This window comes from Pituophis catenifer, unplaced genomic scaffold (assembly GCF_029215685.1).
Source record: "Pituophis catenifer annectens isolate HBS135680 unplaced genomic scaffold, rPitCat1.0.hap2 SCAF_1, whole genome shotgun sequence".
Classification (NCBI taxonomy): Eukaryota; Metazoa; Chordata; class Lepidosauria; order Squamata; family Colubridae; genus Pituophis; species Pituophis catenifer.
In genome coordinates this window covers 165,053,287-165,076,829 of record NW_027256881.1, presented here as the reverse complement: position 1 = coordinate 165,076,829, position 23,543 = coordinate 165,053,287, and the positions used below count along the sequence as shown (strand labels likewise).

General features: G+C 41.8%; 1 protein-coding gene across 1 annotated transcript in view; it reads right to left on the bottom strand.

Annotated features, from left to right (window-relative positions):
• IQCA1 (IQ motif containing with AAA domain 1) overlaps window positions 1-23,543 on the bottom strand; it is a gene marked incomplete at its 5' end in the record, with an annotated part of 230,082 nt that overhangs the window by 177,161 nt on the left and 29,378 nt on the right. The window contains one exon of the mRNA XM_070933352.1: window positions 6,137-6,208. Coding sequence (XP_070789453.1) covers window positions 6,137-6,208 — 72 coding nt within the window. The remainder of the gene's footprint in view (window positions 1-6,136; window positions 6,209-23,543) is intronic.

Genomic DNA, 23,543 nt, shown 5'->3' with positions numbered 1-23,543 from the left:
ACTATTTAGGTGTCTTGATCAGGATAATAGATGACAAATACTTAGAAGATTGCTGGTTTTATTTCTCCTATTCCATTTCTTGTTTTACCTTCAGTGTTTCAATTAGGAATGATTTCATATTCTACATTAGTTTCTCACTTGGGAACTCTTTATATTAAGATTCTGAAAATAATACTTTACTTTACTTTAATTTATATGCCGCCCCTCTCCGAAGACTCAGGGCGGCTATACTGATAACTCATACAGTATACTGCATGTGACAGAACTCAAATCAAAGTTAGTTACTATAATATATAGCAGAATTCTTTTACTACTATATCAATAGCATTTAGACTTATATACCACTTCATAGTGCTTTATAGCACTATCTAAGGGGTTTACAGTCAACATAGAGCCCCCAACAATCTGGCTCATTTTACCGATCTTGGAATGATGGAAGGCTGAGTCAACCTTGAGCCAGTCAGAAATGAACTCCTGGCAGTGAGCAGTGTCAGTCTGCAATACTGCATTCTAATCATTGTGCCATCATAGTTCCTTATACATTACTTTGATTTAGATCTGCCTTTCTATTCATATGGCATTCATAGATCAATAGTAGAAGATAGGTTTGCACACAAAGAATCATACATTCAATTAGTAGTATCTATTTCAAGGCTAGGAAATATTTTTATCTGAGACTTTAATAAATTGTTGTCAGTTAACGCAGACAGCCTCATATGGCTGATTCTGTGTAAAACAGCTTCATATGCTCAGCAGACATAAACCAAGCAATTTATACATCATCTTCATTTTCCTCCTTTTCCATATTGTCATTTAATAGACAATTCTCATGCAAAAAAGAGGATTCAACACCGGTACATTTTATCTATATCCTTCAATCATGGTGATATTTTATAACTGATTCCATCAGGATGGTTGGAACTACATGTGTACCTTCCAATGCTGATTTATAAATCAGGCACAGTATTATCTTTCCCTTTCTGATAATTTCAATGTCACTGTGGCGAGTCTGGGTTTATTTCAAGCGAAGCGTCTTAATTTCTAATTTTGTTTTGGGGATCTGCCACCTCTAACACAAAATTTCTGATATTTCTTATAAAAACCCATCTTTCTTATATTGAAACTGTCTAAGAGATTAGATTATATTTAATAATCTGCCCATCCAACAAAATCTGGAAGAGAGACCCTGCTGAAGGTCCCATTTCCAAGAAAGTTCCATTTACAGAGATCCTATAGCAGGGCCTTCTCTTATGAAATAACTTGCCTCCCTCTTTTCTAGTAGCTTCCGTGAAGAAGTAAAAATGTAGGTCTGGGAGAACATTTGGGAGATATTAGGTGTTGATAAACTATTCAAATTAGTCAGTACTATTTTAATGTATACTATAGAGGCTTCTTCTTCCTAGAATTATTCCCACGTTATGGCAGGGACCGCTTGTTGGCAAAGTTATCTCCATCAGAAGCAATGGCCACATATTTCATGTTCTCCTTGATATGATCCATCCACTTCTTCTATGGGATTGCTGGCCATCGGGGTCCAGATGCCTGGCTGTTCTTGCTACCAAGTTTTCTTTACTGTGTACAATGTGCCCGTACCATCTAAGTTTTCCAATGTATATTATAGAGTTGAGGGTGGAGATTGATTCTCCGAGCTTGTGGGTTGGTTTCCAAATGTTTTATTGCCAGGCTAAGTAACATCTTCAGCAGAGTTAGGGGATGTTTGTGTTGGTGTTCTTCTGCTTATAAAGGCTTTGTGTGGTAAATCTTGTGATGGGGAGGTCACATCAGGTGAGGGTCTTGTGCTGGGTCAGGTGTGGTTTACATCAGGTGAGTGTCTTGTTATGATGATGGGGAGGTCATGTCAGGTGAGGGTCACTGGGAGGTGAAGTGCTGGTTGCATGAATTGGTTGAGGGTTGGTGCTGTTGCTGGTTGACTCCTCAGTTGAATTCTGAGGAGTTCATAGGCTGGTTATAGGTCTATGTGTCTGTTGATGGAATTGCCTGTGAAATTCCAGGCTTCAATGAACTCATACGTGTGGCGGGTGATAGCATGGCCAATGATTCTAGTGTTGTTCTAATCAAATTGATGCTGTTTGGTGTCAGTGTGGGTAGAGATTAGGGATTTGGGATCCTGGCATTTGACTGACAGCTGGTGTTCATGTATTTTGATTTTTAATCGTGATATTTGTACCACATAGAATTGGTTGCAACTGTTACAGTTAATATCATAAATTACATTGTGTCTTTCATCCTTCTGTATCTTGTCTTTGGTTTCTAGAGGAATGTGCTGTGGGTTTGTGGGCTATTACTATTCCTAGGGGCTGGAGAATTCTGGCTGTCATTTCCGACACCCCTTTTGTGTATGATAGGGTTAGTTTTTGCATGTGGGTTGGCTGTGTGGTGCATTGTGGTTTGGGTGCTTTGTCTGAATATAAAGTTCTTTGGATAGCCGTTGAATAGAAAGATGTCAAGCAGCTGTTTCTCTTTTGCTTTTCTTGATGCTGTTGTGTGCTGCATTAACTAAGAGTCTGAGTTTCCTCTGCAAGGTTTTTGCTAGTTTGTACACCAACATACAAATTAACAAAAACCCTGCAGAGGAAACTCAGACACTTAGTCAACAACTCAGCCTACTCAATAAATTCCCCAGAACAATTTCTCCAACTCATCAAGCACACCAAGATCAACAAGGAAGAAATTGTGGTCTCCTTCAATGTCACTGCACTCTTCAGCTCAATTGACATTGAACATCCCATGTTCACAGAAACCACCATGAAATCTCTGGACCTATGCCTCTCAATACATATTTCAATTGGAAAATCTATAAGCAAGTTCAAGGCACCCAGTGGGATCACCCATATCAGGCCTAATAGCAGAAGTAGTCATGCAAAAACTCAAAGCCCTATCCACCATTTAACTAAAATTCTGAATACGCTACATCAATGACATCTTCCTCATCATCAAATGGTCCCACGTTAAAGAAACACACCACCTACTCAACAACATACCCCCGGGGATTAAATTCACACATGAAGAGGAAATGGGCAAAAATTCCCATTCCGCGACATTGACATTAGGAGACTAGAAATGGAGAACTGGAAACCTGTGTCTAGTACAAACCTACCCACACAGACCAGATCCTCAGCTTCATAAGCAACCTCCCCACTGCACACAAAAGAAGCTGCATCCAGACTTTGTTCAGAAGGGTCAGGAAACATTGCAGCACCACAGCATTAAGAAAAGCAGAAGAGAAATGGGGTTAGGTGGTTTCTTACTATTTTCTTGCCTATTTTGACTTGTATTCCTAATTTTCACTTGCATTCCTAATCTTGTGCTGTCCTTCCCTCACACACCATGGGTTCAAGGCATTTTTATTAAGGCTTCTGAGCCTGAATTGGTATTCCCTAGATGGCACCAGCTCAACCTCAATGAGTTTCACAAACTATTCAAATGAAGCCAACACTTGTCCTCAAGGCAAAGGCAAATCCACAGGCAAAGGCAAGGCAAGGCAAACAGCTGAAAAGACATGATCCAAAGTTCAAGGCAAGAACACACAGCAAGAAAACAAACACGTTGTTCCCAACATCAACATCATCTCCTGCTGTGCTAAATAGCCAATTTCTTGTGTAGCCCATCAAGAAGGGTGAGGCTGCCTCCTTGTGAGTAATCTGGCTGACCTTTGTTGCTCCTGCCTTTTCTCTGCCCTACGTGTTCTTGGATCAGTGCAGAAGGCAGTTCCTCTTCCTCATCGCTGACAGGCTGCAGCTGCATGCTTTCCCCACCTGAAGCCTCAGGGCTGTCCTGCTGCAGCTGTGCTTCAGCCAAATCACTCTCAGCCGGCTGCTTGGAGCCACTGACCAACTCCCCTCTTGATGTTCCTGGAACTGCTTCATCTTCCTCCGAGCTGACATGTGGAGAGGTATCTGAGGAAGCATCTGAGGGAGTCATCACAAATCTGTCTTTTACAGTACTATTTTTGTGAGGTTGGATTATATTTTCATTTTGTGTAAAGACAGATACAAAGAATGAATTAAGCAGTTCCCATTTCTGTTGCCCATTGCCACCTTCTCCCTTTAGTGGACTGATTGTTTCCTTGATTTTAATCTTGTTTTTATATGTTGAAAGGTGGCATGGAGGTAATGGGCAGCAGAAAGCAGTTCCCCTTTCTGCTGCCCGTTACTTCCATGCCACTTCTCCCTTCAGTAGACTGATTGTTTCCTTGACTTTCATCTTATTTTTTATATTTTGAAAGAAACTTGAAAGAAACTTTTTACATTATTTTTGACATTTGATTCTTGGTTTTTGTTTCTCAATGGTATTGTGCTAGACTGGGCATAGACATCTTTTATCATTTCATCCATATTAGTAAGAATTAAATGAAGTACAGCTGACCCTCTAGTTCCTTCCTCTACTTTTTGGATGATAAAGTTTTCTGCTAGGTTCATCAGGAATCTGTTTGATCTCTCACTTGGTGCAGTTTGTCTCCCAGTTGATGGCAAGTGAAAGTTTCTATTACTATCGTAGTGCTCTTCCTGAACACTTTAGCTAGCTGATTAGCAAAATTTTATCTATTTATTCTGATTTGGTGGTCTGTAGTATACACGTATGGCAATATCATTCTTTTTTCCTTTTATATTAACCAAAATGCATTGAAGAACGTTTTCATTTTTGCATTCTATAGAGGTGTAATTATTTTTCATATATAATACAACTCCACTTCTCTTTTATTTATAGTTGTATAGTGCATAACATTAGGTAACTTACAAAGACTTAACAAAGCAGTGCTGATTATTATATTCCTTTATTTAAGGTCATCACACTTTCTAGGGTTGAGGATGAAAAAAAAATCAAACTTCATGCATAGAAACTACTCCTGCATGTTGATAGAAGATATTTATATACAGTTGACCATCTTCTGCTCTCCCTTCAGCTACCTTTTAGTAGTAGAAGTAGTATGTCTTTTAAATCCATCTCCTGTATTTTTTTCTGGGTTAGGGGGCATTATTTAAAATTTTGACAGCATGCCATGGTGTTATGCAGATTGACAGATGTGGTTCAATAAAATAAAAGACAGAGTCCAGATAAGAGTCCAGGTATGTGTATTGATAAGCCAATGTGCTTATTCAGCTGAATAAAGATGGATCCTTCCTAAGAAGGAACGCTGAACACAGTGTGAGGCAGATATTTATACATTTCTTTGCTTGCACTTAGTTACATATGAGGAAGCTGGCACACAACAGATAAGGTGTAGAAATATAGAAATTATAAAAATAGTCAAGCACATCTTCTGTGATTCTGATCACATGCCTGTGGTTTCCTTAGGGACTTTCCGTGACCTCAAAGGACTATTGAGGCCTGAACTTTAGCCTCACATCTTAACTTAAGAGCAATCATCAAATTCATCAGATTCCTGATCAACAATGGTTTTTTTTCATAAAATGGCTGCCTTGGTAGATGCAACATCTGCTTAGCAGAAGGCAAATAGATAATGTTGCTTCTTCTTACTCTTTCTAATTCCCATATAAATGCCCTACCGCATTTGTCTGTGTATTTATTTGGTTAATATCCTATGTTTTGTTTAAGGTAGCCTACATTATACTTTCTCCTTCCAGTTTTCCTCACAACAATATCCCTGTAAAGTAGATTTTGGCTGAGAAAGCACAATTGGCTCTGTCACAAAGTTAATCCCTGAAGCTAAGAATACACAAGAGTTTGGGTTTTCCTAATCCTAGTCTAGCACCTTCACCATATACCACCATACTGTCTTTTTTCCTAGGTGGTTGGGCACATTTGAAATAAAGTGTTAAGTCAGCCAACATTTATGGCTTTTAAGGAAGCCTATGTGGATTCACATGAAGATGATTTATTATATAAATAAGGGCACTTAATATGTCAGGGTTTTTTTTAAAGCCAGATGGGCCAAGAACCTTGCCAGATTCATTACTGCCACTCTGTTTTCTGGGTCCCACTCTTATTTGATTCAGATGCAGAAATTTCCAGTATCAACATGTTGTCTTTTTTTGCATAAAGATTTGCTCTTAACAACTGTCTTGCATAGTATACCTTTTCAACATTCATTTTATATTAATCAAAAGAGTTAAATTTAATTATTATTCAAATAAAAAAACATTTAAAGATTTACCATGCCTAGAAATACCATTTCTTCTTCTCTAATTTTCAAAGTTTTCTTCCACTGGGTGTGTCCACGCCAAATCTGTAGTGTAAAATCAAAAGGTTTTTAATTGCCCTTCTTAGTTTCTTTTACTGCAACAAGGGAAAACAATAAACAAGAAATTGAAAATAGATTGTATAAATTATGTAAACAGAATAGGACTAATATCCCTCTTTCTTTCTCAGTATATGGTATAAAATAATTTGGAGACTATCCTAAGTTGATTCTTTTGACATTTGCAGACTTATTTTTAAACCATTCCTATTATAGCATTTCTATTTCCTTTCATACAATTTTATAGACGTATACACCCAAATTGAACACAATAGGGAACAAACTTCCCTTCCATAAAAAATAAGCATAAATATGTACCTAAAGAGCAAGACCAATGGAAATATGTCATTCTTATAAGAAAACAACCAAGACCAAAGTCCCTACTATCTATTCTAGCCCACTCCAGTGAAGCCCCTCTGGAACTCAACAATCGCTTTCATAGCCTCCTCCTGGATGAAAATATATAGACATTCACAAAAGAGCATTTCATCAATAGTTCCAAAAAAAGAGGCACAACCCAGCATTCCTGCAATAGGAAGAAAAGTATTTCAGACTTCCCTAGGAAAAAAAAAGGTGAATATTGGTGATAGTAGATTCAATTCTTAGGGGAACAGAAACTATTGACTGCAGACTACGCAGACAATCTAGGGAGGTATATAGTGTCTCTGGAGCAAAAATAGAAGATGTAACTGAGTACCTTACTAAAATAATCAACCCCATGGATTACTACCCCTGTCTTCTCCTACATGTGGGGACCAATGACACAACAATGAATCTGAAAACAATAACAAGAGATAACAGCTAGGGAAGAAAGTTAAAGAATTAGGAGCAGAAGTGGCGTTTTCATCTATAGTTCCAACAAAAGACCAACATCCAATGAGGGAGCAAAGGATTTTAGAAACAAACTACTGGCTTAAAAACTGGTGTTGTCAACAGAACTTCAGCTTCCTATACCACGATCAGCATTACCTAGATCAGGGGTGTCAAACTCAAGGCCCGCAGGCTGGATTCGGAGCTTAAATCTGGTCTGGAAATAACAAAGGACTGGTTCGCGGTGCCTCTGCTGGCCAAAACGGGTTGCGGGGGGTCCACATGAAGGGACCGTGGGGCCATTTTTGGCCCCCACTGCCTTCTGGCGGCCAAAAATAGATCACAGGGAGGCGTTTTCAGCCCGTTTTCAGGCCCCACAGTCTACTATAGCAGTCTGCCAGCGGAAAATGGATCACGGGGGGCATTTTTGGCCCATTTTCGCCCCCCCATGTCCTCCTACAGCACTCTGGCAGCCAAAAATGGGCCACGGGGGGCTGTTTTGGTCCCCTACAGTAGTCTGGCGGCCAAAAATGGGTCGCAGGGGGGCCGTTTTTGATCCATTTTTGGCCCCCATTGCCTCCTACAGCAGTCTGGTGACTGAAAACGGGCCACAGGGGACGCGTTTTATGTTTCTTTCTCAGCCCCATGCACTCTATCTTCCTTCTGATTAGCTGCTTTACACGATTCCTGGTATCATCCAATTAAAAATATGGAACAGGCCTAATCCAAAGAGTTTGCTCACTTATCTCTGGCTGTAATGTAATTTGCTTGGTTTTGACTTACAACTGGATTGTGTTATCTCTGCCATAATGGTTTGTAAACAATATAGTGAGCCTAAAAACTTAAAATATAGAACATGATTGGATGTAGGATATGGTAGTATGCACAAACCATAAGATTTTTTTTAAATGCAATATGTCATGTGAAAATGTCCAGTAGTTATTTCTAAATTGTGATTTACTGTGTAAAGCACAAATGGCTGAATTTACAGAACACACAGAGTCAAAATCAAATCATATTATGACTGGATAGTGTGCAAATCTGGCAGATAGAAGGCAGCTTTTGTCAGGTATGCATAAAACTCATTGAAGTCAGTGAGATTTAATTGTGCATCCAGTTGTAGTCCAAATGGACCTGGAAATGTTTCCACACAGCATGCATATTTTCTGAATCTTTCTAGACATTTACCAATATATTATGATGATTTTGTTGTGTTGTACACTGTTCCTCTTTACAATGGATATCTGGAATAAAATTTTAATATTTTTCAAAGAACTCTATTAAAATTAAAAATGGGAGGATCAGCTAAAGTATTCTACATAGAGTTAGTTAATATTTCAAAGGACAGATTCAACAGGGAAAAGGGAAACCTGAGTTGATATTTCCCAAGCAATAACAAAGAGTGTACAATAAATAAGGCAGAAGGATTAATACATGAAGAAGACAAAAAAGGAGATATGGATGAATTAAAGAGAAATGAACTGTTTTGTTTAAAAATATTTTAAGGTTCTAAATGTTAATTTATCATTTAACCCAGTAAGTATAAATATAATACCCTGGATGTTGTTTAGGTTGTCTTAACTCACATTAGGCTTTTGAACATCTCTGTTCTGACAATATTATGCACATATTCAGATCTGCTCCTATACAAAAGAGTCAAGCCATATCAGCTGGGGACTCTACATGTCTTTAATCTCTACATTATTGAATTTGTGCCAGAAAGTAAATCTCCCTTTGTCTGGAATAGCTGTTTTGAATACAAAGGGGAAAAAATGCACCTTGAGCCTGTGTCAAATGCCACCATGGCCACGCCCATACCCACAATGGCCACACCCACCCTGACCCTCCAAGGTCAAACACAACCCTGATGTGACCCTCAATGAAATCGAGTTTTGTAGGTCAGTAGGTCAAAGGTCACAGTGCCAGGCTTTAGCAGCACACTGCTGGCTCATGCTCCATGAATCTTGCCTGCTTACTTCATTTTTGGCTCAGATTTGGATGAGATCATTTTACCTAGAGAGGATGGCATCTTGAGAGGGGGGTGAATATTTTCTATCCAATTAGAATACTGTTACTGTCCAGTCTTTTATCTGATTGTGTAAAACTGTATAAAAATAAAGCTCTCTACGAAGGTGGGAGAGATATCTTGGAACAGAGCAAAAGCCTGGACCTCTGATTTACAACAGAGTTTGACACCCCTGACCTAGATGAAGGGCTACTGGCAAGGGATGAACTGCACCTCATAAGAACTGGAAAGAATATATTTGGAAAATGACTGGCTCATCTTATCAAAATGTCTTTAAATTAAAATTGAGGGGGGAGGGGAGCAATCTTCACAACCTATACAACCTAATCCCCCCCCAAACACACTAAATAACCAATCACATAAGGAGGAAAAAAGTAAAGAGAAAGAAGAAAGAAAAAAAGAAAAACATAATGAAGTAGAGGGTGATGGAAAGGAATGTAAATTCTAGTTACAAAGTAAAAGATATAAGAAACATACAAAAGACCAGTAAAGGACTCAAATGCCTATAAACTAACACTCAAAGTTTAGGGAACAAACCAGGTGAACTTGAAGTATTAGTACATGAAGGCAGATATGATATAGTTTCCATTACTGAAACATGGTGGGATGAAACTCATGACTGGAATGTACTGATGGAAGGATACAAACTATTCAAAAGAAACAGGCCTAACAAAAGAGGAGGAGTTGCATTATATATAAAAGATTACTACATCTCTACTGAAATACACAAAACCAAGGATGAAAACCTCTTAGAATCCATATGGGTAAATATGAAAGGGGAAAAAATGACATTCCTATAGGCGTATACTACAGGCCACCCAACCAAGCTGAAGAAATAGATGAACTCTTTCTCAATCTATTAAGAGATGTACGTAGGAAACATATCACAGCAGTAATGGGAGACTTTTAACTACCCTGATATCAACTGGGAGACAAATTCTGCAGCAAGTGGGAGATCGAACAGATTCCTAACCAACTTAGCTGACAACTTTGTCATCCAAAAGATAGAGGAAGGAACTAGAGGAAAAACTATACTGGTCCTAATTCTTACAAATAGGGAAGAAGTGATAGAACCTTGCCAGAACCTTGGGTGACAGTGAACACATCATACTGGAATTCAATATAATGCAAAAACAAGCAATAGAATATAATCCAACCAGTGTTTTAAACTTTAAAAAGCTGATTGTCATGGATAAAAATTCTAAGGGGAAAACAACTCAAGAAACGTGGGAAATTCTGAAAAATATGTTCATAAAGCCCAGTCCCACATAATACCACTAAAAAACAAAAACAAGAAATCCAAGAAGAAACCAGCATGGTTGCACAAAGATCTCTCTGATAAACTGAAACACAAAAAGGATAAGTACAAAAAAATGGAAAGAAAGACACGTAACTAAAGCAGAATATCAGCAGATACCCCAAATCTGCAAAAATAAGTCATGAAAGCAAAGGCTCACAATGAACAAAGAGTTACAAAAAAGTCAAAGATAATAAAAAGGTTTATTTTAACATATAAAAGAAAAAAGTCAAGGAAATAGTTGGTACACTAAAGAGAGAAGATGGCAAGGAAGTAACAGACAGTAGAGAGAAAGCAGAGCTGCTTAACTCATCACACAAAAAGAAACTATAGCCCAGGGGTGAAATGCTCCAGGTTTGGACCGGATCGCCTGATCCGGTAGCGATGGAGGTGGGTGGTTCGGAGAACCGGTAGCAAAAATCCCTGCCTCCCCCCCCCCCCCCATTCTCAGCTGAGCTGCACAATCATCAGAGGCTTTTTCTTTTAATTTTTAAAAGCATTTTTTCTACAACCTCTTCGGCTGAAAAAATGCTTTTAAAAGTTAAAAAAAAAAAGCCTCTGATGATTGTGTGGCTCAGCTGGGATAGTCAAAGGGATCGTCAGCTGATGATCCCAGCTGAGTTGCCTAATCAGCAGAGGCTTTTTTTCTTTTAAATGCCTCTGACGATCCAAGCTGAGTTGCCTGATCGGCAGAGGCTTTTAAAAGAAAAAAAGCCTCTGCCGATCAGGCAACTCAGCTGGGATCGTCAGAGCCTTTTGAAAGCATTTTTTTACAACCTCTTCGCCAAAGAGGTTGTAGAAAAAATGGTTTTAAAAGAAAAAAAAATTGGACACGCCCACCCAGTCACATTACCCCCACCACCAAGCCACGCCTACAGAACCAGTAGTAACAAATTTTAGATTTCAACACTGCTATAGCTCAACCTACCAAAAACATAAATGTAAAAGATAGACTAGAAATAAAAATTAAAATAAACAAGAAAATGGTAAGAGAACGCCTGTCTGATCTTGATGAGTATAAATCACCAGGGTCTGATGGATTATATCCCTGAGTTCTGAAGGAGCTGGCAGATGTTATCTCAGAACCATTATATCAAAACATCTTGGAGTACTGGGGAACTATCAGAGGATTGGAAAGTAGCTGACTTAGTTCCCATCTTCAAAGAAGGGGAAAAAAACTCACCCAGGAAACTTAGCCTAACATCAATACCTGAGAGGATACTGGAAAAAATAATAAAAAAACAGATCTGTGAACATCTGAAAACAAATAAAGGTATAACTAAAAACTAACACGAGTTTGTTAAAAACCGATGATGCCAAACCAATCTTATTTTATTCTTTGACAAAGTGACTAAATTAGTAGACCAGCAAAATGTTGTGGACTTAGACTTCAGCAAAGCATTCAACAAAGTAGACCACAACCTACTTCTTGGTAAACTAGAAAAATGTGGGATAGACACCATCACCATCAGATAGATTTGTAACTTGTTGACAAACCGTACTCAACAAGTAATCTTTAATAGTACTACATCTACATGGGTGTGACAGGCTTTTTAGTGAGCTCCCTATCCTCTTATTTTAGCTGCTTTTATATGGTTGTAAAATACTTTATTTTTTATCTAATATTAACTATAAACTAATCTAAAGTTATTTTTCTTTTATTAGGTTTTTAGATTTAAGATTAGATAGGATTAGGTTTTAAACTACGACTTCCGGAACTTATCAGCTTCAAACATTCACTGATGAAGTGGGAGTATGTTTTTTAAAAAATTAAACCATCCAACAATGCAGAAACAAAATCTAACAGTAAAAGCAAAAAGGGACTTGAAAAAAAATAAAATAAAAGGAGGCATAAATTGGAAATATAGTCGGGAGGAAACCCTAAACACAACATGGTGGCAACCAAGACAACCAAAGATAAAGGACTTATTTCAGATAATGGACACTTCAAGTAAGTTTTCTTATTTTGCTTTTCCCTCTTCATAACCTCTGTAAATAAGCCCTGTTCCTTACTGGAGTGGGAGGAGGATAACTGCCTTTCTCTGGAAAATGAGGAGACAGTGGGGAGAACAAAGATAATACTAAGAGCAATTTTAAAGGAGTCTTGGATTTGGTTGCCAAGAATTGCCTCCTGACAGCACACACAGTTATTATCATATTTGATCAGCTCTTGGAAGCAAACAAAGAATTAAAGTCTCTAATAGGAAACTATATCTCTAAATTAGATAAGGAAGCAAATAGCAAAGCCCATGCTCCAAAAATTACTCTTAATTCACGGATAGTTACATGGATTGGGGGCTTCAAGATGGAGAAGACAAGGAGGAAAGGCTAATTCTACGGAGACACAGGATTCTACTCCAAGTTGCTGATATTTCTTTGAACAGGGGCAGGTGGCATAAGAGACAAGTAATACTGAACTCTCCCACCTTTTACACTGTAGGGCAGTGGTCACCAACTGGTGGTCCATGGACTACTGGTGGTCCGTGAGAAAATTTTGGTGGTCCGCAGAAAAATTATTTGCATTTTTTATATTGCACTAAATCAGGGGTCCTCAAACTACGGCCCCTGGGCAGAATATGTGCAATGAACATTTGTGTTGCTGCAGAGTGTCTCACTCTTTGGCATCTTTTTGTGTGGATCGGAGGGCGGGTAGGAATTCCGATTCAGGGTCTGTTTCAGCCTCCTGGTGCGGGGCTTTGGGCAAAGGCTAGAGGGAAGCGCTGCTGGTGGCGAAGAGCCAGAGACCCTTGTTCCAGTGGGATTGTCTCATGGCCTGGAACTGGCTGACGATCTCAGCCTGCTGAGCCTCCAAGGCGCCAGTACCTGACATCGCACTCCAGCAGGTCTTCCCTTTGCTTGGAAAGCCTATGCTCATAGTCCTCAGTGAGGTGCTTCTGCTGAGCCTCCTTCTCGGCCAGATCCAATTTGAACTGAGCCAGCTGTTTTGCCAACTTTTTCTTGTGGTGGCTGCTTAGCTCCAACAACTGCTTCCTGTTGGGGCCCTAAGGAGCCCTAGCAGGCAGGCGAGGAGTGGCTGGGAGGGGAGGGGCGAGTAGAGGCCAGCAAGCACTCCTCGATGCAAGTGACATCAAGTTGCCCATGCCCACCCAGTCACATGACCACCTAGCCATGACCACCCAACCAGTCATTAGGCAGATCATATTAGTGGTCTGCGGGATTTAAAATTATGAATTTAGTGGTCTCTGAGGTCCAAAAGGTTGGTGACCCCTGCTGTAGGATATACTCTTAACGAATTAACAGAGATTTCTTGGCTCTCCGGCATACATGGTTGGAAAAGAATATTGTTAATCTTTGGGCAGATTGTTCTTCCTTCAATGTTATTCAGGCTTGAAACCTTTTTAAGGAAATATGCTATTTGGCCAATATGGGTGTTTTATACCATCAAAATCCAGCCTCTGTTAAAGCCTGGACAGAGAACCAAGACAGCAAGGGAGGCTGATTTCAATCCTGAAAATTCTAAAATATTAATGGCTAAGCAAAGAACCCATCTAAGCAAAGAACCCATCCTAACCCAAGGATAGAACAAAATAAGGATAATAAAAAAGAGAACTCAGATCTATTTAATGGACAGCTACAGTTTATGGATGATAAGAAAGAATTAATCCATCAGTTTGCCACCCTTTGCCCAGGAGACCAACAGCTGATTCTAAAAAAAATTGGAAAAATTAATTCAGTGTTGAAATCGGTAACTAATGAAACAGAAAGTCTGAACACACTGCTTCTCTCTTGCTGCTCTTATGTGGAATTGTTACCAAGCTTTTTTCTGAAAATCCCCAACAAATAAAAAGAGAAGGTATATCAGCCCAAAGCAAAAAGTAAAGGAAAAGGATACTCAGCACGATATAACAGTACAAGTCTGAATTAACCATCCACTACAACAACTAGATAATGAGAAGGATGGTCAGAGTCCTCATTCATTAGTAGAAAGGCCAATCTCAGACCAAAATCAGGGTAATACTAGCAATCAAAGAAGATAAAGAAGAGCACCAACTACAACTTATGAGGAGGAATATTGAATTTTATAATAACTGTGTTTACACAGGAAGTATAGCACGGGTGAAAATGCTCCCGGTTCGGACCGGAGGCGGGTGGTTCAGAGAACCGGTAGCAAAAATCACTGCCCCCCCCCCCATGCCCAGCTGAGCCGCGCAATCATCAGAGGCTTTTTTTTAATTTTTAAAAACATTTTTTCTACAACCCTTCTGGCCGAAAAAATGCTTTTAAAAGTAAAAAAAAAAGCCTCTGATGATTGCGTGGCTCAGCTGAGATCGTCAGAGGTTTTTAAAAGAAAAAAAGCCTCTGCCGATCAGGCAAGTCAGCTGGGATCGTCAGAGGCTTTTAAAAGCATTTTTTAACAACCTCTTTGGCTGATCCAGTCACATTACACCCCCCCCACCAAACCACGCCCACAGAACTGGTAGTAACAAATTTTAGATTTCACCACTGAAGTATAGTCAATATTAATCCAGCTCCAAAAGCAAGTTGGCATTTAGTACTCTTATTCCCTAGTCAACCAACCCAGTCAGAATAGCTTGCTTACGGGAATCCTTTAGAAATTTGACTTGGAACATAGGTGGCTGGAAAGAAGTGGTTCACTACTAGTGAACTAGTGAGTTTCTTATCTAAATTTGATGTAATAGTCATCCAGGAAACCTGGTTAACTGAAGAGGATGAATTAGTACAACTTCAGGGCTTTCAGAGATTTTTTTTTTTTTTAATTTCAAATTTATATACCGCCCTTCTCCCTGAGGACTCAGGGCGGTGTACAGCCAGATAAAAACATGTAATACAAACATTAAAAACAATTAAAAAAAATATCTCTGTTTGGCCCCAAATTTAAAAAGACAAAACCAATTAAAATTATTAAAAGAATTTGTTAAGCCAGCACGGCTTGCTGAAATAAGAAAGTTTTAAGGGCGTGGCAGAAGGCACCGAGGTCTTGGATTTTCCTTATCTCTGGGGGCAGCTGATTCCAGAGGGTAGGTGCCCCCACAGAGAAGGCCCTCCCCCTGGGGGTCACCAGCCTACATTGTTTGGCTGATGGCATCCTGAGGAGGCCCTCTCTGTGGGAGCGTACGGGTCAATGGGAGGTCGTCGGTGGCAGCAGGCGGTCTCAAAGGTAACTAGGTCCTATGCCATGGAGCGCTTTAAAGGTGGTAACCAACACCTTGAAGCGCACCCGGAAGACCACTGGGAGCCAGTGCAGCTCACGCAGGAGCGGTGTTATGTGGGAGCGCCATGCAGCTCCCGTAACTACCCACGCGGCCGCATTCTAGACCAGTTGGAGCCTCCAGGTGCTCCTCAAGGGGAGCCCCAAGTAGAGAGCGTTACAGTAGTCCAGGCGAGAGGTGACGAGGGCGTGAGTGTCTGTGCACACGGAATCCCGATCAAGAAAGGGGCGCAACTGGTGAATCAGGCGAACCTGACAAAAGGTTCCCCTGGCCACAGCCGTCAGATGTTCCTCCAAAGACAGCTGCGTATCCAGGAGGACACCCAGATTGCGCGCCGTCTCCGCGGGGGCCAAAGACTCGCCCCCAATAGTCAGCGATGGAGTCAGCTGACTATATCGGGATGCCGGGAACCACAGCCACTCAGTCTTGGAAGGGTTGAGCTTGAGCCTGTTCCTCCCCATCCAGATCCGCACAGCCTCCAGGCACTGAGACATCACTTCAAGGGCATCGTTGGGGTGGCCTGGGGTGGAGATGTACAGCTGGGTGTCATCAGCGTACTGGTGGTATCTCACCCCAAAGCCACGGATGATCTCACCCAGCGGCTTCACATAAATGTTGAACAGAAGGGGCGAGAGGACCGACCCCTGAGGTACTCCACAAATGAGAGGCCTCGAGGTCGACCTCTGCCCCCCTGCCAACTCTTCCAACCGGTGCAGCATGATACCATGGTTGATGGTATCAAAAGCCGCTGAGAGGTCTAACAGGGCTAGAACAGAGGAGCAACCCCTGTCCCAAGCCCTCCAGAGATCATCAACCAACGCGACCAATGCTGTTTCCGTGCTGTGCCCAGGCCTGAAACCCGACTGGAATGGATCTAGATACGACGTTTCCTCCAGGAATTGTGGAAACTGTCGTGAGACCACACTCTCAACAATCTTCGGTTGGAGACAGGACGATAGTTGGCCAATACTGCCGGTTCCAGGGAGGGCTTCTTGAGGAGAGGCCTCACCACCGCCTCTTTCAAGGCAGGGGGAAGTGACCCTCACTCAACGAAACGTTGATAATTCCCTGGAGCCAGCCTCGCTTAACCTCCCAGGAAGCCAGTACTAACCAGGAGGGACACGGGTCCAGTAAACATGTGGTCGCATTGAGTCTCCCCAACATCCTGTCCACGTCATCCGGAGTCACAGAGTCAAACTCTTCCCAGATGACGTTCTCAAGACTGTTCCTCATCACCCTGCCTGGATCTACCCAGTCAGAGTCCAAATCCCCCCAGATCTGAGTGATTTTGTCATACAGATATCGTCCGAAATCCTCAGCCCTGCCCTCCAGGGGGTCCTCACACTCCCGGTTGAAGCAGGGAGTGGGTCACCCTGAACAGGGCCGCCGGACAATTCTCTGATGACGCAATAAGAGCGGAAAAGTAGTTAAACTTTGCCGCTTTTATCGCCACTAGGTAGGTCTTAATATGCGACCTTACAGTGTTCAATCAGATTCAGCGAGACTGACCCCCCAACCACTCTCCAGGTGTCTTTTTCGGCGCTTCATCTCCCTCAGTTCCTCAATGAACCAAGGAGCCACGAGGGATCGGCACCGGGTCAGAGGCCGCAAAGGCACGACTCGATCTAAGGCCCCAATAGCGGCCCGATCCCAGGCCGCCACCAGGTCCTCGACCGAGTCATGTGCTAGATCCTCAGGAAATGCCCCAAGCTCCATCTGGAATCTATCAGAATCCATCAGGCGCCTGGGGCGGACCCATCTTGTAGGCTCCGCTTCCCCGCGGTGGGGTGTAGCAGTGTAGCAGATGGGCTTCCCCCGCCTGAAAAATAAAAAATAAGGGGTGACCCTCTGGGTGGACTATGTATTTTTATTAAGCAAGAATTGCAATGACAGGGGGAGAAACTATTTAATGAGGAGTTTGAATTAATATTGATAAATGTATACATTCTTCCAAACACATCCCTATACTAGAATTCTGACTATTCGACATGTTTAGAAGTCATTGTAAGGACTTGCCTCTTGTCTCTACTCAAGAAAGCAGAACTCTTGAAACAAGTAACATTTCAAAAGGAAACTTGTATTGGATGATAGTGATAGCATGAAGAGTAAGGCAGGATCTGAAATTCCCACTCAGAATCATTAAAGGTTGCAGAAACCCCTCCCCTATGTCCAATCCGAGGCAAGCCAATTCACAGGTTTGAGATTGGTGTGAGAACTCAAGCTGAGAAGGCAATAAGAAGTTGTTCTAAGGCACTTCTTTGCCCGTTCCTTCAGAGCTGAGACAAAACAGATGGTCCCAGGCCTATCCCTCCCCCTCCCTTTCCCAAGAAGGCATATCAAAGTGACAGAAAGACCAGAAACAGGAAAAGATTGTAAAGGAGCATCCTGGCCCTCCTCGCCAGAATGGCAATGTCCCCATAGGGATCTATGGGGACCTGACAGTCATACTAGATTATATATCCATACTGTATCCTCAAGCCGTAATTATATTGCTTGGGGATTTTAATGCTAAATTAGGTCCATCTCTGCATGAGTTTGCTCAAAAGAAAGGATTCCCAAAGGAATATCTTGATAATCATCCTCAGTGGTTTTCGATAGATAACAAAAGTAACACTGCTGGTCTGCTCCTAGTCTCTTTAATTTTTAAAGGTAATCTTCAAATTTTGGGAGGTAAGGATAATAACTACATATACCCTTACACATACCACTCAGCCCACTCAAGTAGTGTGCTAGATCTCTTTGTGTATCAAAAGAGTATATTTAGTGATCATCAGCCTGTAAGGTGACGTTACAAGGTCGTTCAGATCTATGATCATATAACACTACTGACGGATGGCTCACTAAAAACTTAGAGGTGACCCAAAATAAAAGATTAATTTGGGCTAGAGTTGATACAAAGGCAGTATCAGACAGGCTTAAAACAGAGAATTCTGTAAACTGGCCCAGAACAATCCAGTCATCTACTGCTGACTGGCTGTCAGCCTCCAAAGCATTCTTTAATTTCTACAATATGCTGAAGAAACATTTAATAACTAAACCCCCGCCAAAAGTTTTCAAGCAGGTAGATCTCACTGGTTTGATTTTGAATGCCGGTTGTTGAAAAATAAATTGAAGGGAGCCATGAGACTTGCTCAGAGGAGTCCTACCACTCATATACAAGCTGAGATGCTGTATATAAAAAGAGAATATCTCTTTTTAAAATATCAGTAATATTTTGGCACTGTGTAGCAGGAGTCCTAAAGGAACAGAGGTTTGCATTTGATATACCAATCTCTGCTGAGGACTGGGAGAATTACTATCAATATTTGTTTGCTTCCATGGAACCTGTAGAGAAATTGTCTTTAAGCAGTGGTTTAGCATTCCCCAGAACTCCTTCCCTTGGCCACCAGTTTCGGTAAAAGAAATACAATCCATCATTAAAAGTCTGAAGAGTAATAAAGCCCCAGTTGAGGATTTTCTACTAGCAGAATTATTTAAGAAATTCCCTGATTGGTGGGGCCCAGTACTGGCAAGTCTTTTTACATATATAAATAACACCTGGCATATACCAGATGGGTGGAAGATGGCAATAGTCCCCATATACAAAAAAGGGAATAAAAAGGATCCTAATAATTAGAGGCCCATCAATCTGATTGACATTATACCAAAAATATATGCTAGATTCCTTTTGAATAGAATTGAAATCTGGGTAGAGGAAAATCATATCTTCGCAGAAGGACAATCAGATTTTAGACAAAGCCAACCTACTATCGATAACTGCTTTGTCTTGAACTATCTAATTGCCAAATTTGCCTATAAGAGGAGACCCGTTTGCTGCTTTTACAGACCTCACAACAGCATTTGATATTCTAAACAGAAAAGTACTATGGAGTAAATTGGCATCTCTTAAAATAGAACCTAGACTAAAGACCTTTACACAAATACCTGTTTGAAAGTGTGGTATGGGGTTAATAGGGCTCTGACTAACAATATTCATACAAATAAAGGGGTAAGACAAGGGTATATCTCAGCTCCAATATTATTATTATTGGTTAATCTTTAGTGAGATTCACAGCCTTTGAGGCTGGTTAATAGCTCAGCAGCTCGAGTCCTAACCAAGGACCTAGGAACTGTTAAGGTATCGTCGGAGGATGTAAGCTGTTCCGAGTAAGGTGGTTTTTTGTAGAGTCAAAATGTTCAAGTCCGGCAAATTTAGAATTTCTAAATAGCGGGGTAGCCCTTTGGGTATTGCTCCAAGGACTCCAATTACAAGCGGGACAACACACGATTTCTTTTTCCATGGTCGCTCAACTTCAATTTGCAAGGTACTTTGTGATTTTTTTCTTGCTGCTTATCTTCAATCCGTGCATCACTAGGTATTGCAATGTCAATGAACCATACTTTTTTCTTTTCAACTATTGTTATGTCAGGTGTGTTGTGGACCAAGTGCCTGTCAGTCTGAATCCTAAAGTCCCACAAGATTTTGAGTTTCTCATTCTCTAAAACTTTCTCAACCTGATGTTCCCAGTGGTTTTTGCTGTACTCAAATCCAAACTTCTGGAACAATTTCCAGTGAATGATCTTAGCAACACGGTCATGGCGTTGTAGGTAGTCAGTTTGTGAAATTTTGCTGTATCTACTGATCAGGTGGTCGACTGACTCATCTTTCTCATTGCAGAGGCGGCATTTGCTGTTAGTGGTAACATGTTGAATTTTTGCCTTCATGCAGTTTGTAGCTAGGGCTTGTTCTTGAGCTGCCAAAATAAAGCTTTCTGTTTCTTTTTTCAGTACTCCTGATCTTAACCAGTTCCAAGTTAGTTTCTAGTCAGCTTTGCCTTCAATAGTTTTCAAGTATTGGCCATGCAGAGCTTTGCTTTTCCAATTTTCAGCTCGCTGCTCAATTACTTCTTTCTTATATTCTGCTTTTGTTTTAGTTGTCTTTAAAAAGCCTCCTTTATTTACTTCCTTAATCATTGGTTCTTCACTTTTCTGGATGTAATCATTCAAGCTGCGTTTTTCTTCTTCCACAGTCTGCTTTACTTGTAGGAGTCCTCGACCACCCTCTGTTCTTGGTAAATATCACTTTTAGGGTGCAAGGCATGATTCATTGTCATAAGCTTCCTTGTTTTTCTGTCCAAATTGTCTAACTCCATCTGGGTCCAGTCAATTATTCCTGCAGAGTATCTAATCACAGGTATAGCCCAGGTATTTATGGCTTTTATGATGTTTCCTCCACTCAATTTGGACATTAATATCTTACGAATTCGCCGAATGTACTTGGCTGAAGTTGATTCCTTGACTTTATTATGCATTAAGTCAGAGGCTTCTAAAATCCCCAAGTACTTGTAGCCTTCTTCTGATTTTACTGCCTTTATCATTTCTTCATTCTCTAGTTTTATTCCATCCTCTTCTATGATCTTGCCTGCTTTGGTTGCTATTGTTGCACATTTGTCAATTCCAAACTGCATACCGATGTCTTGGCTGAATTCTTTTGTGTTTTCAATTAATAAATTCACATCAGCTTTTGTTTTACCTAACAGCTTCAAATCATCCATGTACATCAAGTGCGAGTTTTTCATTCTTTTCTTCGCAAGTTCGTATCCACAGTTCATCTTCTTCAAAATGATTGTCAATGGTAGTATTGAGAGTATAAAAAGTAGAGGTGAAAGGGAATCGCCCTGGAAAATGCCTTGTTTAATTTCAACTTCGTTATTATTATTATTATTATTATTATTATTATTATTATTATTATTATTATTATTATTATTATTATTTAAATTTTTATACCGCCCTTCTCCCGAAGGACTCAGGGCAGTGTACAGCCATATTAAAACAAACATATACCCATAAAATTTAAAAACAATTTAAAATATATAAAATTTGGCCCTTATGTTAAAAGCTACAAACACCCAATTAAAATTCATTTTCTAAGCCAGCCCGGACTGTTGGAACAAAAGAGTCTTAAGGGCACGGCGAAAGGTACGCAGGTCGGGGATCATGTGAATTTCCGGGGGCAGTTCATTCCAGAGGGCAGGTGCCCCCACAGAGAAGGCTCTCCTGCTGGGTGTCGCCAGTCGACATTGTTTGGCCAACGGCACCCTGAGGAGTCCCTCTCTGTGGGAGCGTATTGGCCAGTGGGAGGCTATCGGTGGCAGAAGACGATCTCGTACATACCTAGGTCCTAAGCCATGGAGCGCTTTAAAGGCGGTAACCAACACCTTGAATCGCACCCGGAAGATCACCGGGAGCCAGTACAGCTCGCGCAGGAGGTGTTACATGGGTACGCCGTGTCACCCCCATAATCACCCGCGCGGCCGCATTCTGGACCAGTTGGAACTTCCGAGTGCTCTTCAAGGGGAGCCCCATGTAGAGAGCATTACAGTAGTCCAGTCGGGAGATGACAAGGGTGTGAGTGACCGTGCGCAAGGCGTCCCGGTCCAGAAAGGGACGCAACTGGTGAATCAGGTGAACCTGATAAAAAGCTCCCCTGGCCACAGCCGTCATATGGTCTTCTAAAGACAGCCGTGCATCCAGGAGAACACCCAAGTTGCGAGCCCTCTCTGAGGGGGCCAAGATCTCGCCCCCAATAGTCAGTGATGGAGCTAACTGGCTATATCAGGACGCCGGAAACCACAGCCACTCGGTCTTGGAAGGGTTGAGTCTGAGCTTGTTTCTCCCCATCCAGATCCACACGTCCTCCAGGTACCGGGACATCATGTCAAGGACATTATTGGGGTGGTCCGGGGTGGAGATGTACAGCTGAGTATCATCAGCATACTGATGTAACTTCACCCCAAAACCACGGATGATCTCACCCAGCGGCTTCACATAAATGTTGAACAGAAGGGGCGAGAGGACTGACCCTTGTGGCACCCCACAAACAAGGCGCCTCGAGGTCGACCTCTGTCCCCCTGCCAACACAAACTGCGTATGGTCAGAGAGGAAGGAGGAGAACCACTGCAACACGGTGCCCCCTACTCCCAACCCCTCCAATCGGTGCAGCATGATACCATGGTCGATGGTATCAAAAGCCGCTGAAAAGTCTAATAGGACTAGGACAGAGGAACAACCCCTGTCCTGAGCCCTCCAGAGATCATCAACCAATGCGACCAATGCCGTTTCCATGCTGTACCCAGGCCTGAAGCCCGACTGGTACGGATCTAGATAGACAGCTTCATCCAGGTACTGGGGGAGTTGTTGCGCCACCACACTCTCAAGAACCTTCGCCACAAAGCGAAGGTTGGAGACTGGACGATAGTTCGCTAATACAGCCGGGTCCAGGGAAGGTTTCTTGAGGAGGGGCCTCACCACCACCTCTTTCAGAGAGGGAGGGAAGAAACCCTCCCTCCCTGAAAGAGGGATAAACAAAAGTATGAAAGCTATTGCTTAACGCATTGTAAGCCGCCCTGAGTCTCCGGAGAAGGGCGGCATATAAATCAAATTAAAAAAAAAAAAAAACCCTCACTCAAAGAAGCGTTAATAATCCCCTGGAGCCAGCCTCGTGTAATCGCCCGGGAGGCCAGCACCAACCAGGAGGGACACGGGTCCAATAAACATGTGGCAGCGCTAAGCCTACCCAGAATCCTGTCCACGTCCTCGGGAGTCACAAGGTCAAACCCGTCCCAGATAACACTCTCAAGACCCACCTCCGTCACCCCATCTGAATCTACCCAATCGGAGTGCTGGCCTTCCCAAATCTGAGTGACTTTGTCATGCAGGAATTGCACAAAATCCTCAGCCCTACCCTGCAAGGGGTCTTCCCTCGCTCCCAAATGGAGAAGGGAGTGGGTCACCCTAAACAGGGCTGCTGGGCGGTTCTCTGCAGACGCAATAAGAGCAGAAAAATAGTTTGATTTTGCCGCTCTTATCGCCACTAGGTAGATCTTAATATGAGACCTCACCAGTGTTCGGTCAGATTCGGAGTGGCTGGCCCTCCAGTCGCTCTCCAGGCGTCTTTTCCGGCGCTTCATCTCCCTCAGCTCCTCGGAAAACCAGGGAGCCAATTGAGATCGGCACCGG